Source organism: Diaphorina citri, unplaced genomic scaffold (genome assembly GCF_000475195.1).
Source record: "Diaphorina citri unplaced genomic scaffold, Diaci psyllid genome assembly version 1.1 scaffold231, whole genome shotgun sequence".
NCBI lineage: Eukaryota > Metazoa > Arthropoda > Insecta > Hemiptera > Psyllidae > Diaphorina > Diaphorina citri.
In genome coordinates this window covers 136044-154855 of record NW_007377668.1, presented here as the reverse complement: position 1 = coordinate 154855, position 18812 = coordinate 136044, and the positions used below count along the sequence as shown (strand labels likewise).

At 36.9% G+C, this 18812-nt stretch overlaps 2 protein-coding genes and 1 long non-coding RNA gene across 3 annotated transcripts in view; 1 reads left to right on the top strand and 2 right to left on the bottom strand.

Moving 5' to 3' along the window:
* The window catches only part of LOC103506372 (integrator complex subunit 9), a 59501-nt gene that overhangs the window by 31254 nt on the left and 9435 nt on the right, over positions 1–18812 (bottom strand). The window contains exon 10 of the mRNA XM_026821436.1: positions 17540–17699. Coding sequence (XP_026677237.1) covers positions 17540–17699 — 160 coding nt within the window. The remainder of the gene's footprint in view (positions 1–17539; positions 17700–18812) is intronic.
* LOC113466231 lies at positions 11337–12264 on the top strand. Its single transcript, XR_003390690.1, has 2 exons — positions 11337–11841; positions 12137–12264. It is a non-coding gene; the product is annotated as an uncharacterized LOC113466231 (long non-coding RNA).
* LOC113466230 lies at positions 13319–14977 on the bottom strand. The gene is made up of 3 exons (XM_026821438.1): positions 14752–14977; positions 13977–14392; positions 13319–13724 (listed from the first exon to the last, which is right to left on the bottom strand). The coding sequence occupies exons 2-3, from the start codon at positions 14365–14367 to the stop codon at positions 13363–13365; spliced, it is 753 nt and encodes a 250-aa protein (XP_026677239.1). The 5' UTR covers positions 14368–14392; positions 14752–14977; the 3' UTR covers positions 13319–13362.

Genomic DNA, 18812 nt, shown 5'->3' with positions numbered 1-18812 from the left:
TATGTAATTGATTATATCACGCAATACTTATCAATGTTGAGAATGTGTTCATCTTTCTAATAGTATTCAAAAGAACCAAGAGTTGATTTTTCAATTATTTGGAAAGTGGAAAGTTCCAAGGTTTTAATGGACAGTTCAATTCGTTGGTCACATTATATCTGAGGAATTATTTGAAGTATAAAAAATTCCCGTGGACCTTACTAATTGATAACGTTGCGCGTTGGTGTTATCTTTAAGAAAAACAGACAAGATGAAAAATCATCACAAAATCAGACGCTACATATTCCTTCTTCCGCTTCATGTATTTGGATTGATAACAATCCCAAACTTTCATAAGCATGCCTGGATGAATAAAGCCCATAAACTTTACAAAAACGTTGTGTGGAATTTTGTTACAACTGCACTATTTCTTCTGTGTGTAAGTGCATTTGTTCGTTCAATTCAGGAATTGTCTGAGTTTTTGCAAAGACTTTTCGAAACAATTGGTGCTATAACTTTTTTTGGTATAATATTCTGCTACAAAATTCGCTTGAGTCAGGTCATTGAGTTTTTTGACCTTCAAGAGAGAATATTCAAAGTTTCCAATAGAAACATTTACAAGAAGTACACAAGACAAGAATTCAATTTTCTGGCAACAGCTTTTTTGTTTTCAATTCTTATCACAATGGGTTTCATCATGGAAACTTTACTGCCAGCATCAGAGAGGACACTATGGTTAATGAGTTCCCTCTATTATAGAAAACATCCACACAGGATTTTACCATTCATCATATGGACTCCAAGTTTTATCGACTTGAGTGACATGAAGTATTTTGTTATATTTTATTTCGCCGAAATGTGTATGATTTTGTTACAACTGCACTATTTCTTCTGTGTGTAAGTGCATTTGTTCGTTCAATTCAGGAATTGTCTGAGTTTTTGCAAAGACTTTTTGAAACAATTGGTGCTATAACTTTTTTTGGTATAATATTCTGCTACAATATTCGCTTGAGTCAGGTCAGTGAGTTGTTTGACCTTCAAGAGAGAATATTCAAAGTTTCCAATAGAAACATTTACAAGAAGCACACAAGACAAGAATTCAATTTTCTGGCAACAGATTTTTTGTTTTCAATTCTTATCACAATGGGTTTCATCATGGAAACTTTACTGCCAGCATCAGAGAGGACACTATGGTTAATGAGTTCCCTCTATTATAGAAAACATCCACACAGGATTTTACCATTCATCATATGGACTCCAAGTTTTATCGACTTGAGTGACATGGAGTATTTTGTTATATTTTATTTCGCCGAAATGTATATAGTTCTATTATTACAATTGGTAATATTTGAGACTGTGGTCACACACACCATCATTCCCATGTCCTTATTAGGACAGTATGAAATGCTTGGAGAATTCGTCAAACTGATTGGTGTTGAACATAAAAATAAGTTTGGTGAATATATCTTCTATACTGATATTGGAACTGGAGAGTATCTCACTGAAAACCAGATCATGAATAACAGGTAAGTATGGAATATATACTATATTCCTGAAATATAGGCGGCAGAAATTATGTGAAATAATTACAACAATCCACATAAAGGACAGTATGAAATGCTTGGAGAATTCGTCAAACTGATTGGTGTTGAACATAGAAATAAGTTTGGTGAATATATCTTCTATACTGATGTTGGAACTGGAGAGTATCTCACTGAACGCCAGATCATGAATAACAGGTAAGTATGTAAAGTATTCCTGAAATATAGGCGGCAGAAATTATGTGAAATAATTACAACAATCCAAATAAGCTCAATGGCTGCTGCTGACTGAAAGATGTCATGTGATGGTTCACGCGAGTTCTTTCTATTGTTTAAAAATGTTTCTGTAACTAACGTTTTCATATTGGTGAATAAGTTTGGTGAATATATCTTCTATACTGATGTTGGAACCGGAGAGTATCTCACTGAAAACCAGATCATGAATAACGGGTAAGTATGTAAAGTATTCCTGAAATATAGGCGGCAGAAATTATGTGAAATAATTACAACAATCCACATAAGCTCATTGGCTGCTGACTGAAATATGTCATGTGATGGTTCACGCGAGTTCTTTCTATTGTTTAAAAATGTTTCTGTAACTAACGTTTTCATATTGGTCTGGTCAAGGCGCTCGCCTGGTAAACAGGAGGGCGTGGGTTCAATCCCAGCCGAGGTATGGAATTTTATCCTCAATAGCCTGGTAAACAGGAGGGCGTAGGTTCAATCCCAGCCGAGGTATGGAATTTTATCCTCAATATAATTTGAGAATTTGATCACAATAATGGTAGTAGCCTACTGCTGGAGTAAGGGGACTTTTCAGTCCTTTGCGAGCAGTATAAATAAGCACTATTATTATTTATTTGCCACACCCCTTGAATTATTTACCCTTAAGGCCAAATAATTTATTGAAATAATTACAACAATCCATATAAGCTCATTGGCTGCTGACTGAAAGATGTCATGTGATGGTTCACGCGAGTTCTTTCTATTGTTTAAAAATGTTTCTGTAACTAACGTTTTCATATTGGTGGTGGTCAAGGCGCTCGCCTGGTAAACAGGAGGGCGTAGGTTCAATCCCAGCCGAGGTATGGAATTTTATCCTCAATATAATTTGAGAATTTGACCACAATAATGGTAGTAGATTACTGCTGGAGTAAGGGGACTTTTTAGTCCTTTGCGAGCAGTATAAATAAGCACCAAAAAAAAAAAAAAAAAAAAAAAAAAAATGCAGAAACGCGCGATTGTTTGAAATTAGTTGCATCAGTTATTTCTATACGAAGAAAAATCCAATGAGTGCTCCAAAGAGAGACCAAGAAGATCCAAAGAAGACCTAGCATCACCTACACTTGCAAAGCACAGACAATACAAGTATCTAGTGTCGACATTTCTTGTGTTTTGCTTTCAGTACATGAGTTTACTGGAGGCAGTATTTGACATCTTGATCTTGATCATGCCTTATCTGATATCATGGATTCTAACATTCTACCAGATAGCCTACATGAAACATTTGCCCAAGTCAAACTGCTTCAAAATAGTCATCGAGTTTTTAAGCAATTGTTTTGGTGCTTTTAATGTAATTTATCAAGTTGATAAACTGAACACATGCAATGAAATAATTGCTCAAGCAATATATCAGAGTGGTTGGTACAACTGTACTCCTCAAGAGAGGAAGAAAATTTGTGTATTTCTAAAGAATGCTCAAGAAGAAAGAGAAATTCGTGTATTGGGAGGAGTTCTCAAGGCAAATCGTCCACAATTTTTGAACATGATACATACGGCTTTCTCGTTTCTAAATTTCATGAAAGTCACAGGGCGACTGTAACCTGTTTGTAGATTATAATGAAACATATTATAACTAAACAGTTTTCTTAGTTTCTATATCAATAATTAGATATCATGTATTACCAAATCGATTGTTATGGCGGAGACCACACTTTGAGATAATCAATGATTAAAATTATTCAACCAATCTGAATGCAGGATTTTATACTTTGATCTGAAATGCTGCATTCTGAGTGGTGTTAATAGATCATAACAAAGTGTGGTCCCGGGCCTTAGAGAATTATTGTAACTCTAATATTTGTGTTTTATTCCTCACAAAAATTCAAGTGAATTACCAATTAGATAAGAAAAAAGACATAACGACACAATAGATGAACATTACATTATCACACATTGGAGATGAGAGGAATCAATTCATAAACCATTTTGCTACATATAAAGTAAACAGTTTGCTGAAGTGATAAGGGGCACCATATAATCCTTCCTTTCTGAATAAAATGAGGGAAAAAACAGAGGTGTAATTTCAACTTTTGAGGCTCGTTTTCCCAAGAGGTGTCCCAAAAACTAAAATCACCACTGAATTATTTATTTGCCTACACTCTGCAGTCTTTCGATAAAGAAAAAGCACCACATTGTTTAGGTATGTCGTGTGATATACTGTGTTCGTGATACCTATTTTTGTCATGTGACAACAAGGAAAAATTAGAAAAGCGTATTAGAATTATTAACAACAGGCACTAATGGGCAACCGTATACATAATTATATGTACCTTTATAACATACGATTAAGGTGACGTGTTAACGAAACCCTACACACAGTTGTTAACAACTCTTTTGAAGAAGAGAGAAGAACTTCTTACTTCTTAATAGGTCTATTATAATTGGTGATATAACACGCAAAAAAGGAGGAATGAGGATTAAAGAGAGAAACTGTAGCGAAAATCCTAAAATATGTACGTACTCATTAGCAGGTCAAGAGTTCCTCCCATTCTATTTCCTCAGCAAGTGGGCACATGGACTGAAATTATTGGGCACATACAGGGTGTCCCAGAATTTATGCTTGAATTGTTTTTCTCGAAGCCTATTTGAAATTTCGAAAAACAAAAAACCCGTAACTTTTTGATTTTTAATGCGGATATTTTGGCAATATTGCGATTCGCGAAATTTTCGCGAAGTTCGCGAAACGGGGGCCAACTTTAAAATCTTAAATGAGAACCCCCTGTTTGTGATACATCATATCAAAGGTCTTCAAGAACGTAGTACTTTGGTACAAGTTTGAGTTTGATCCGACAACCAGGGCCGGAGTTATGGCCTATTCAAATTTTCATTTTTCCATGTTCTCCCGCCAAAAGGGGAAGCACCAAAAGTGGGAAATTCATATCGATTGATGATTTGTGCTTCAAATAGGTCCCACTAATGGTTCACATTGAAATTCGGACTCAAAAATGAAATTTAGACTTTTGGCCCTGATGGCCTCCGGGGGCGAAAATCAATGTTTCAAATTTTAATTATTTAGGGCAGATTAGTGGGACCTATTTGAAGCACAAATCACCCATCGATACGAATTTCTGATAAAATCCGCCCCGGGCGGGAATCGAACCCGCGGCCTAGCGCTTACAAGGCAGACGCACTACCAACTAAGCTATCTAGGCTGGCCCAATCAGAGGAAAACTTCTTGCAAAGAAAATGTGAACACCATCGCCGGAGCAAAGAATTCAATCTGTAGCTGGCTTCACACCAATAGGTAATTAAAGCTTAATGAAGCTATTCGTAGCATTCCAGATCCCCGAAGACACCCACACACGGTCAGTAGTTTTCTAGCATCAAGTGTGTTTTACAGGTAGTCAAGTGGTTATTTCTCCGTGAAGGACTTGAGTTAAAAAGGCAAATACGGTCTCATTCTGATCCTTGAATAAAGCGCAAGTTTTCCTGAAAGACCTGTGCTCCAAAATTTCTTCGGACAAAAAACGCGTGTTTCGTAACGTAAAAATCGGACATAATAAGGTAAATCTTTCTTTCTATAGTTTATGTTTCTGTAACTAACGTTTTCATATTACCAAATGTTGTAGAGATCACTCACGCGAGTTCTTTCTATAGTTTATGTTTCTGTAACTAACGTTTTCATATTACCAAATGTTGTAGAGATCATCCTGAAAGACCTGTGCTCCAAAATTTCTTCGGACAAAAAACGCGTGTTTCGTAACGTAAAAATCGGACATAATAAGGTAAATCTTTTTCGAGCTTGAAAAAAACACATCAAACCTGAATTTTGGAAATCGGAGATCAGATCTATTCGGATCAAAATTTTGTTCTCTGGCTCGTGGTTTTAACAAAAACAGTTTATCGATTAAAATGAAAACACATCAAACCTGAATTTTGGAAATCGGAGATCAGATCTATTCGGATCAAAATTTTGTTCTCTGGCTCGTGGTTTTAACAAAAATAGTTTATCGATTAAAAAAAGTTACGACCTAAAAACTGACACAAGGTCTGCATTTTTTTAAATGGTGGTTTTTTGGACGTTTCTCGGAAACGAAGCCGAAGTTAGAAAATTGACACACAGAACCTTGTTGGAAATGATGAGATCTACCTACCCTGAGCCGTTGTCAGTGTTTTTCTGGCGCACCCTGTATTTAAAGATATTCTATTCTAGAGGCAATTACCCAGCTAGGAGGGGAGATTGATAATTCAGGTAAAAATTAATGAATTAGAGAAACTAATCTAAATTGAATATATAGCTGGATAGGTCATTCTAAATGATGAGATCTACCTACCCTGAGCCGTTGTCAGTGTTTTTCTGGCGCACCCTGTATTTAAAGATATTCTATTCTAGAGGCAATTACCCAGCTAGGAGGGGAGATTGATAATTCAGGTAAAAATTAATGAATTAGAGAAACTAGTCTAAATTGAATATATAGCTAGATAGGTCATTCCTTTGTAAGCATAGACATGAAAATTCAAGTTGACGTGGACATTAGTCTTGATTTACCAGTCATTCGAATCATTGGAACCAAATACCTTCGGGGTTGTCCAGTCTGGCAAAATCTGAATTTCATCCATTGGTATTGGTAGAATCTTAGTTTTGGCTTAGAAAAACGAGTGCAGAATTGAATTGTTTTCAATAAATTCCTAGTTGATCACTTTGATTTAGGCTTCTTTTTAGTGTAAGCATAGACATGAAAATTCAAGTTGACGTGGACATTAGTCTTGATTTACCAGTCATTCGAATCATTGGAACCAAACACCTTCGGGGTTGTCCAGCCTGGCAAAATCTGAATTTCATCCATTGGTATTGGTAATATCTTAGTTTTGGCTTAGAAAAACCAGTGCAGAATTAAATTGTTTTCAATAAATTCCTAGTTGATCGCTTTCATTTAGGCTTCTTTTGAAAACCAAGGGAAAGTCTGATATAAAAGACAGATATGATATAGAAACCGTGTAAAATCGAACCATAAGTCTAGGAATGTTTAAAATAGTCAAATATATCTAATATATCACCTGCCGACCGTTCTAGCTCTATAAATCGCTTCCACACTGTATATAAAACATGGGTCAGTTTATTAATGAATCTTTTTATACCTTCATTATGGGACTGGACTGATTTCCCCGTGCCTTCAAAATAAACCCAAATTCTTTAAACATCCATTTAAATTTGACTCAAATGGAATGATTTTTTTTTTCCAAACTTTTTAATTCTTTCTTCATAGAAAAAAATATCTATCTATGATCTATGATATTTAAGTGGTGATCGTCAAGTTCTTGGTCATATGCACCACCACCAGGAAAAAAATATAAGAATTTTCTGAAAGGCAGACATGGTATTATGGTAGGTAGAAAACTATTTCGTTTCATGACTCTACTTTTAACTCTCCGTGTTTTTGGTCCAATGTTTGTAAAGGTCCCGTGGAGCTTATTCAATTCACAAGTTCAGAACATTGGTTAGAGGTATCTTGTAGAACACAGAGATAATGAATAATTATGACAAAATCAGACGCTACATATTCCTGATGACTCTACTTTTAACTCTCCGTGTTTTTGGTCCAATGTTTGTAAAGGTCCCGTGGAGCTTATTCAATTCACAAGTTCAGAACGTTGGTTAGAGGTATCTTGTAGAACACAGAGATAATGAATAATTATGACAAAATCATGACTCTACTTTTAACTCTCCGTGTTTTTGGTCCAATGTTTGTAAAGGTCCCGTGGAGCTTATTCAATTCACAAGTTCAGAACGTTGATTAGAGGTATCTTGTAGAACTTTTGGGTTCTTATAATATAAGTCATCAAGCGTCCCGTGGAGCTTATTCAATTCACAAGTTCAGAACATTGGTTAGAGGTATCTTGTAGAACACAGAGATAATGAATAATTATGACAAAGTAAGACGCTACATATTCCTGCTTCCACTTCATGTATTTGGATTGATAACCATCCCAAACATTCATAAGCGTACCTGGATGAATAAAGCCCATAAACTTTACAAAAACGTTATGTGGAATTTTGTTACAATGACAATACTTCTTTTGTGTGTTAGTGCATTTGTTCGTGCGATTCATGAATTGTCTGAGTTTTTGCAAAGACTTTTTGAAACAATTGGTGCTATAACTTTTTTTGGTACAATATTCTGCTACAATATTCGCTTGAGTCAGGTCAGTGAGTTTTTTGACCTTCAAGAGAGAATATTCAAAGTTTCCAATAGAAACATTTACAAGAAGCACACAAGGCAAGAATTCAATTTTCTGGCAACAGCTTTTCTGTTTTCAATTCTTATCACAATGGGTTTAATCATGGAAACTTTACTGCCAGCATCAGAGAGGACACTATGGTTAATGAGTTCCCTCTATTATAGAAAACATCCACACAGGATTTTACCATTCATCATATGGACTCCAAGTTTTATCGACTTGAGTGACATGGAGTATTTTGTTATATTTTATTTCGCCGAAATGTATATAGTTCTATTATTACAATTGGTAATATTTGAGACTGTGGTCACACACACCATCATTCCCATGTCCTTATTAGGACAGTATGAAATGCTTGGAGAATTCGTCAAACTGATTGGTGTTGAACATAGAAATAAGTTTGGTGAATATATCTTCTATACTGATATTGGAACTGGAGAGTATCTCACTGAAAACCAGATCATGAATAACAGGTAAGTATGTAAAGTATTCCTGAAATATAGGCGGCAGAAATTATGTGAAATAATTACAACAATCCAAATAAGCTCAATGGCTGCTGCTGACTGAAAGATGTCATGTGATGGTTCACGCGAGTTCTTTCTATTGTTTAAAAATGTTTCTGTAACTAACGTTTTCATATTGGTGGTGGTCAAGGCGCTCGCCTGGTAAACAGGAGGGCGTAGGTTCAATCCCAGCCGAGGTATGGAATTTTATCCTCAATATAATTTGAGAATTTGACCACAATAATGGTAGTAGATTACTGCTGGAGTAAGGGGACTTTTTAGTCCTTTGCGAGCAGTATAAATAAGCACCATTATTATTTATTTGCCACACCCCTTGAATTATTTACCCTTAAGGCCAAATAATTTATTGAAATAATTACAACAATCCATATAAGCTCATTGACTGCTGCTGACTGAAAGATGTCGTGTGATGGTTCACGCGAGTTCTTTCTATAGTTTATGTTTCTGTAACTAACGTTTTCATATTACCAAATGTTGTAGAGATCACGAAAATCTTCCAACACGAAGAAAAAAAGATTTAGCAAAGAAGCTCAAACAGTGGAGGACCCTGATCTACCCATCATTCTATTTGACACAAATTATGAGGCGTTATCAGGGGCTAAACCAAGTCATGAGTAAGGTAAGAATTGTGTATCAGATAGTATTGAACTTGGCCCTTTTGTAAAGGTAGGTAATGTTTTTGTTGGGATATCATTACTTTTTGCAGAATTAATATTGTTGTACCAATTTTAAGTTTCTAGCATAAGCATTTCAGGACCCTGATCTACCCATCATTCTATTTGACACAAATTATGAGGCGTTATCAGGGGCTAAACCAAGTCATGAGTAAGGTAAGAATTGTGTATCAGATAGTATTGAACTTGGCCCTTTTGTAAAGGTAGGTAATGTTTTTGTTGGGATATCATTACTTTTTGCAGAATTAATATTGTTGTACCAATTTTAAGTTTCTAGCATAAGCATTTAGGCCTTTGAATAGAAAAGTTGCTATTTTTCCCCTTATATGTAGGTACCAAAAGATCTATCAGTCTACCGAATTTCAAGTTTCTAGCATAAGCGGAAGTGCCTCATATTTTGATGAGTGAGTAAATGAATGAAAAAAATTGTGATTTTTCCGCCATCTCCGGAGCTCCTTGTTATTAAGAGGTCAATTTTTCAAGCTATGTTTATTGTTTATATAATACCTAAATATGTGCCCTGAATTCCAAATAGCTCATCATCAGAGGAATCCGATCTATGAAGATGAGAAAAACCTTCCGAATCGGTTCGTGTAATGATAAAGATACACAGGCGTGCCCTGGCGCACTGCCGTGCGTTCAGGTTCTCTCTGGTTTATGGTGGTAGCACAAAACAGAATTTATGCTTTCCGGAAGTGCCTCATATTTTGATGAGTGAGTAAATGAATGAAAAAAATTGTGATTTTTCCGCCATCTCCGGAGCTCCTTGTTACTAAGAGGTCAATTTTTCAAGCTATGTTTATTGTTTATATAATACCTAAATATGTGCCCCGAATTCCAAATAGCTCATCATCAGAGGAATCCGATCTATAAAGATGAGAAAAACCTTCCGAATCGGTTCGTGTAATGATAAAGATACACAGGCGTACCCTGGCGCACTGCCGTGCGTTCAGGTTCTCTCTGGTTTATGGTGGTAGCACAAAACAGAATTTATGCTTTCCGAAACAACCAAGAGAAATGACAGCACTGGGCAGAATTTTCAAGGGAAACCGTCTACAATATTTGGTCTGTATAAAAGCTGGATTCTCATTCATAAATTTTCTGAAAATGACAGGGAAATTATAATAATTTGGTTTCTTTCCTAATGTTGATTTAGGTAAATATTTTCTCGTTATGTTTAGCTTTGACCAAGTTTAGAAAGGAAAACCAAGATTGAGATGGTTGGACGAGGTCGCAAAAAACCTACAAAGAATGAGAGTCAGAGGATGGAGGGATGCGGTGAACGACAGAAAAACTGCGAAAGGACAAGATGGAAAGTCGATCATTTGGGGAGTAGAATTCTTGAACTGCATTCACAAATTTTGAATGAACTATGAAACCGGTTCCTAGGTGTGGAATACCCGCTCCTCCTCTAGCTCGATTTCTTCCAGGTTTGCCTTTGAAAATCCTAAAACCTTCGCTATCCATTACATTCTCATCGGTAAATCTTGTTTCTTGTAAGGCCAGAATCTGTATGTGGTAGTCATTTAAAACCTTGATCATTTGTTTTAGTTTTCCTGTTTTAAGTAGAGAGTTGATGTTGAGGGTACCAAAGAAGTATTTGTTCTTTTTCTTGAATTTTGATTTGACTGAATGACATGGTGCTTCGGGCTCTCCAGAATCCGTAGACCCGATTGCGCCGCTGGAAGCGACGGAGGATTGGTTACCCCCTGGAGTAGTTCCATTCGGAGAAATTGACATCATGCATCTAGTTATTTATGATTTGTGGGGGAACTGGTTAGTACCAGTTCGATGTTAAAACTGAGGTGGTAAGTCCCAGAGTGTCGTATCAGCCGCTCCTAACATGGAGAACAGACGCTGTTTGTAGCCGCTCCTTTGGAGTACAGACGCTACAGGGTTGTAGCCGCTCCTCTGGAGTACAGACGCTACTGAGTAACTCTGGGTTAGGGATTCTCCCTGTATACCCTTTCCTGTTGTAGCCGCTCATTCTGAGACAGACGCTACTACAAGAGAGGGGTGTAGCCGCCCATTCTGGGATCAGACGCTACTGGGGATTCTCCCCGAGTGTTCCATTTGTGTCGCCTCTTACGACAGGGAGGAACTAACCCGTGGTCCTTCATATTCTAACGCCGGGAACCACACTTATTATTATTATTACTTTGCATGCAAAATTACAAGGACGGGACTTCTGAATTACTTGGTGAACTATTAGCATGCACTCATTGTTTAAATTTCAAAGTATCTCTGAAAGCAGGAAAGTACACTGTAATGTTACAAAACAAAATGTTGGGTAATCGGTTGACTTCCTAATTAGACAGTCAAAAATCACGCTCAACAGGTGTATCGCACGGGTCACACGGAACTGAAAGGGGACACCCTGTCCTGAGGCAAAATCATTTCACATAGGCCGTTATTCTTCTGAAATTTTACTCAAATCTTCACGAAGTTGGTCGAAAAAAAACGACTTCCGATTTTCTCCCCCCAAAACTGATTAGTGCATTGAAACAAGGAGATCACAGAGGCCCCAACTAAAAAATAAAAAAAAATCGAAAATTTTCACATAGGCCGTTCTTCTTGGGAACGATTCATTTCTTGTTAATACATGCCAGGTGGCTCTCCGTACTATTGATGTTCTTGTGCCTCCCAGTACACTTGATCCAGGTAATAATAAAATTCTATAAATCACTAGCCGAAACCCATCACTTTGCTCCGGATTTCTGCTAATAAATCCTTAAGGCATGGCCGTTCGTGTCATTTATCCATTTAGTGGTCTTGCTGGGCGTAGCTTAACAAAAACAAACCCGAAAATAGCCTCTAACCTTCACAGGAGTGCAAGCAATAAGTTCACAAAGTTTCATAGCAATCAGATGAGTGGTTTGGCCAGGCATAAAGTTTGAAAAAACACACACACAAACATTCATTTTTATATATTAGAAATTTTCTATTGATTTTTCAGGTAAATCATCAAAGTTCTGTGGTTTTTAGCAGTAGGTATTGGTTCATCATTTGTCAGTCCAAAATGAGGAGTTGTGAAGTTTGTAAAACAGAAGACAGGAAATACAAATGTCCCACCTGTGCAGTACCATAGTAAGTAGACCCAAATTCCTTAAAGCTGTTTAGTATTCTGGAATATCCTGATTTTTGGTTTCTTGGCTTTATGGTTTTCTGGACAAAATTTGCACCACCACTTTCGTGTTCCTGGTAAAAATACCTTTAATTTGATATATAGGTTGACCAGGTTTGGATAAGTCCTTCTATGGGGACAGACAGACAGACCGACCGACAAACGACACCGAAGCGAATACAATAGCCCGTCCCTTATACCCTTAATAATAAAGGAAGGACGGGCTAAAAAGGAAGGGGACACAGTTAGACGTGATAAAAAGCTTGCTGGCGAAGCAGAAGGAGGTTTCGGGTTCGAATCTCAACATCGACAAAAAGAAGAAAAAACTCGTATTTCCATTGCAAATACATTTCTCATCTTAAAAAATAATAATAAAATACGAGTAATGTACTTTAAAACTAACTACGCAACCCGGAATGATCTGGATTATTCTGGATAGGCGACTAGATGTAAAAGTATTGCTAATAGATATGTGACACCAATAGATATGTGATATAGATATGTAAAGTATGACACCAATAGATATGTGGCTGAAAGCAATTGAAGTGGCTGAACACCTGGGCCTACCAGTAACAGATGGGGATGGAAGAACCTGATGGGACTTTGGCTACAACAACAACAACAACAACAACAACCTGGATAGGCATCCATGTCTATCCTGGAACGGAAAAATTCGGTTGCAAAACTTCCGTCCCGGGCAGGATTTGAACCCAGCACCTCCAGATTGTGAGTCACTCAGTGCTCTTACCCATTCACCTTGTTCGAATTCAAGCAAAATTTCTTACAATAAGATCTGGGTGAAAGGACTTGAATAACATTCACAATCAACAGTCCAACAGTTCATGTTTAAAAGGCCTTTTTTAAGCTCAAAAAGTGCTTGCATTTCTTTAGATTTTGGCCCAAGTCGTTCAAACTTTGCAGAGATATTCAATAAATTATGTAGATCAAAATGGTTTAAGGACAGGATCCTTCAAATATATTATGGTTCACCTGTTATTCAGGGAAGAAGTTTCAAGATATGTAAGGTTTAGTTGCTATTTAACACAATTAAAATTACTTCATTGAAAAGAAGAAGAAAACTTACCTTTTACACAACCAGTTTCCTCTGACAATCCCACAACTCTTCTCTCCTCAATCTGCCACACTGTCACAATGCCAATCTTGTGGTAGCACACTAGAAGTGATCTATTCTCCCCCAAGGAAGCATTGGGGATCCAAGCACAACTCTCAATCCAAAGTAGTGAGCAACAATTCAAATAGATGGCTTTTACTAGGGATGCCTGCTTATTAGCTAGAGACTTAGCATGCAAGTACTTCTTCAGGCAGTGGCTGTACCAGAGATTGTTAATGGTGAACAATTTGACAAGATTAGAGTCAAAGATCTGATAGATTTCCAAGAGACCGAGTGAAGACAGTGATCCTGTAGGGGGAGGGAAAAAGGGAAACAAATTTCGAGATGATTGTGTAAAGGAAAATAAATTTGCTCCTAGTCCTTAATATGAGTACTAAAGAAGAGAAAACTTCAATTGGGTTTTTTATTAAACTGAAAAAAGCAAAGTATTTACATACCCAATTTTAAACCATGTACTAAATAAAAATAATAATAATAAAATAAATAAATAAATAAAAAAAAAACTTCAAAGAAGAACAAAAGATTTTTCAAGTTCCTTACCAAGGAGGCACTCCTGTGATTGTACAAAACAAGGAGACCATGCAAATTTCTTGATGCCAACATAGTCACCAAAAAGAGAATCACTCGACACTTTGATGTCACACACCATCTTGCTAATGTCATTCATTGGAAGCAGTCTGATAAATTCTTTTAAAGGAATAAACTGGTTCACTAAATGAGTACCATGTTTAGCACAAATATCACTGGTAAGGCTAGTGTTAAAGCAATTGGGTACAGGGACTTTTAAGATATCTAGATTCATTTTGATGACAACAATGTGTTTGGTGGTTGCAAGGGAAGCATATTTGTTATTTGGACTCCACTGTAAGGATCGGTCTTGAATGATTGGTCCAATCTCTAGGTACTCATAGGTTTTGTAAGTTGGACCCATGCTGTACCTTGTGAAATGTCAATACCTGGAAGAAAATGAAAGCAAATAAGTACTTGGTTGATAGAACAATGTGAGAAAGTAGGAAAAATCTAGGCAAATAACACATTTTTTCAAACATTACACCTGTGTAGTGCAAAACCTGTCCATTTTCAAGCTTCTGCCTATTGACACTGTTCAGAGACCTTTTGACAAAAACTGCTGTACAATGAAGGTTCTTCTTGCTTCTTGCACTTTCTCAAAACCTGTCCATTTTCAAGCTTCTGCCTATTGACACTGTTCAGAGACCTTTTGACAAAAACTGCTGTACAATGAAGGTTCTTCTTGCACTTTCTTATCTATGATTCCCAACTGAATACGAGAACATGCAATGCAGTATTTTCTTACCTGAGAAAATTAGTGGGATGCTTATCAATAAGTTTTGTACGGAGAGAGATTCAATCCATTTTACAAAACTCAGAGCAATTGAAGGGGAAGACTAGAGCTCTCTCCATCATGAAGTTAGAGTTTTCTGTGATGAGGTCTTCCAATGGAAATTGGAAAAATAAAACTGCTGATGAAACTCTTTCCAATATTTTAATGAAACTTTCACATGTTTTTCACTTTTCAGTGTTTCTGTCCCGAGGTAGTAAACTTTTTCAAAAAATTCGCGCGCACAAATGTTTACACTTTTAGTTCGCTGTTTCCCCGCACTCTCAACACGGCGCTAGTGTTGATTGGGGCAGTTGCACAAAACAAATCGTCTTTTATTTTAAACCTACCCCCACCATAGAAGACCATCTAGAATCTAGATTATTATTTATTCTCTCTTTATGAGACCACACTTGTAACTTCGACACAGAGTTTTTTTTCTGGACAAGTGACAAATTGACAATCCGGGCACACCTAATTTGTTTAATATTCAGTTTATTATTATTATTCTTGATTTGATTTTACTTTCATGTAATGATTTAAAATCAAGACTAGAGCCCGGGCTGGATTTGAACCCAGCACCTCCAGGTTGTGAGTCAGTCAGTGCTCCTACCCATTCACCCAGATGTGCTTACCTGGTCGATGACAAGTTCAGTTCTCTGAGGGAAGCTAGGAGGAGGATGGGTGTAGCAGTCAGGTACTACCAGAGTGGAGGGTTTTAGTTCGCGTATTAATTTGTTAGCTTGATTGAAGTTGAGACTCGTATCAATGGGGCAGTGAATGCTCTTCATTGCCAGAGGCTGGAATGGGGCCAGGGCTTCCACATAGGGGAAATCCGGCTCTGAAAATATAGAATAGAATATAACTTTTTTCCTGGCTGGGGGACCTTAAACAGGGAGTAGACCAGCTCAGTCTGGCTGGAGGATTTCAAATATTTAAAAAATAATTTCGCTATATTTTTTTATATTTTATTATCTTTGTGTTAAATAAAAAATTGAAAATCATGAGAATTGTTAATTATGATGATGAGTGAGCGTTTCACCACAGTTTCAATTTCGTAGCAATGAAACAAGACGCTTGTGGTCTGTGTTGTAGCATGCCCATCCCTTAATATGTTACTCATCAGATGGGCGATGAGCTAATAAGAGAGAGAAATACTTCCCACTTAGGTACTTGGTCAACACGAGAATACCAGAAAGATACACTTTGAAATATCTGCTATCAAAATTGCAGATCAAAATCTTTTTTTTCTTTTTCGGTGGTGGGATTCGAACCAGGGACCTTCTGCATGCCAAGCAGAAGAAGAATTGAATTGAACAAATTGAATGTATTATCAACAATAGAAAAATAAAAGTACAATAATCCCTAAGCTAATACAAACTTCTTCGGGATGTTTCTTCTTCATTATTATCAAATTATCTTCTTCGTTTTTTTCTCTTTTAGAAGAAGAAAAAAAAAGAAGAAGAAGAAGAAGAAGAAGCCGACGACGACGAAGACGAAGAAGAAAATCAATTCTTCAATTTCAGCGTTTAATAAACCTTTATTTTTTATAATGATTATTTATTTCGTTATTTAGGAGACCCAGAGTTACCTGACGGTTTTTAAAATGATGCTACACGTTCAATTTTTAAAATAAAAGAGTGATATATTTATTTTAAATGAAAGATAACAAAATGAGGTTAACTTTTTTGGGGATTCTGTTTGTGATGGTGATCAGGTGTGGCAGACAACGCTATCCGAAAAATTTGCCCTCATTTTGAAAACACTCAATCTGTGTGCAAAATCGACATACTGTCTTTAGTCTTTCCTGGGCTATGGCACGAATTTCGCGATAAGAAGCACCCGTTAACTCATCCAGAGTCCTTGTCTTATAAATATACACCTTGTTTTTAACGTATTTCCATGAAAAAGAGTCGTATGAGCTAAGGTCGGGTGAGGAGGGAGGAAAATCAAAATGGGTGCAAAACTGCAAAACTTCCTCTAAGCATTAGTAAAAAATTCACTACTTTTAAGAAATGCCACCACAGCGAGAGCTTGATGTTGTGGGGTCCACGACTACATTGTAACAAAAGCTCATTTAGTTCTGAATTAATTTCAACAAGCTACGACAAGCTATAACAAAGTAATGGGCAAATCAAAACCGTCAGGTAACTCTGGACATTTTATCCATTCTCTTATGTTCTCAATTATAAAAGCATAATTTTTTGACAATGCAATATAATTATGGCCAAGTCTCCTATCCTCACCAAAGATCAAAAAATATACCTATCTTGGATTGTCCATTACTGGACGCTGTGCTGGCAATCAAACTGTCCAAATTATCCCCATTCTGAAACATTTTTGGTCCTACCTAGGTATCTACCTTTAGCTACTTACCTACCTAACTAGGTACATATTTATGTACCTAAACTAAACCTTTTCCGTACGCCACGTTACATCTGAAAACAACACCCTGTAAGAACGTTAAATACTAGCAACATATGAATATTATGAACGTTAAAAAAAATCCCCCAAAAACCAGTTATTTTGGTTTTTTGGCATTATGGTTTTTTGGACAAAATTTGCACCTCCACTTTCGTGTTCCTGTTAAAAAGACCTTTAATTTGATATATAGGTCGACCAAGTTTGGATAAGTCCTTCTATGGGGACAGACCGACCGACAGTGTTGTGGTTCTCGAGATAGAGCGATCAGTGTGTGAACTATGAAATGTGAATGAGTGAATGGATCTTGTTCTTATAATATAAGATTGCGGATAAAACTCACCACTCTGCCAGTATATTGGAGTAGGCCAGCGATATGTCTGCTACAGGAGAAATGAAAAACATTGGGATCTGAGTGAGAGAAGAATTGTCCAAATGAGATGAGAGACACTCGAATAGATCATAGATCACTCCCGAAGGATAGCAGGGCACTAGAACACTCCCTGGAAACATGAAAGGTGATTTTTTTAATCAGTCTTCACTATTTCTTTCTCTAAGATAGGTATAAAGATATTCCCGTAACTCGATAGTTACCTATTAATCCTAATTTTTGTGAATAAAAGTTTTAACTCGGTACCTACTCTACAGTTTTATAGTGCGATTTTTTTTTCTTTTTTTTTTTACGAGTGAAAAATACCAACTTTTTTCGCGGATTAAAAATAAACAAGTGGCAACTTAGGTAAAATTATTACCTTCCGCTTTTGTCGAACAAACAACTTGTTCTTTTTGGAAGTCGTCTGAGAAACACGATCTTTACGTACCAATAGGCAGTTTGGAAAACAACTTTATTTGATTGTTGTCTGTCTGCTGGTAAGTAGGTACCTACATACCTATAAACAGAGGTTTGACAGAGGGAACTGTAACTGTTAGGGTCTTATCGTCCCGAAATCGAAGAGAGAAGGAAGACAGGATAGGAGGAAAGCCAGTTCCGAGAACGAACATTATTCCATCAGGATAAAATCCACCCTGGGCGGGAATCGAACCCGCGGTCTAGCGCTTACAAGGCAGACGCGCCACCAACCAAGCTAACGTGAAAGGTGAAAAGTACATAATCAAATTAGGTGTCATAAAATGATAATAGTAAAAAATTAACTACAATAGAATTATTTCAACAAGTGACTGGGTTGTTTTCTAGTGTTCTCGTGTTAACCCAGCACCTAAATGGGAAGTATTGTCTCTTATCGTCCATCTGAAACGAACATTATCCCATCAGGATAAAATCCGCCCCGGGCAGGAATCGAACCCGCGGTCTAGCGCTTACAAGGCAGACGCGTCACCAACCAAGCTAACGTGAAAGGTGAAAAGTACATAATCTAATTAGGTGTAATAAAATGATAATAGTAAAAAATTAACTACAATAGAATTATTTCAACAAGTGACTGGGTTGTTTTCTGGTGTTCTCGTGTTAACCCAGCACCTAAATGGGAAGTATTGTCTCTTATCGCCCATCTGACATACTACTACACAGACCACATGAGTCTAATGTAGCAGTTGTTTCATTGCTGATTTGCACCCTAGAAAGACCATATCATAACTTTTTTTTCAGAGGTCTGATA

Excerpts from the sequence above, each read along its gene's own strand:
- LOC113466230 (XM_026821438.1), bottom strand. The coding sequence starts at position 14,367 with ATGGGTCCAACTTACAAAACCTATGAGTACCTAGAGATTGGACCAATC. Across the intron at positions 13,725-13,976 it reads ATCACAGGAGTGCCTCCTTG|GATCACTGTCTTCACTCGGT; the intron begins GTAAGGAACTTG and ends CTCCCCCTACAG.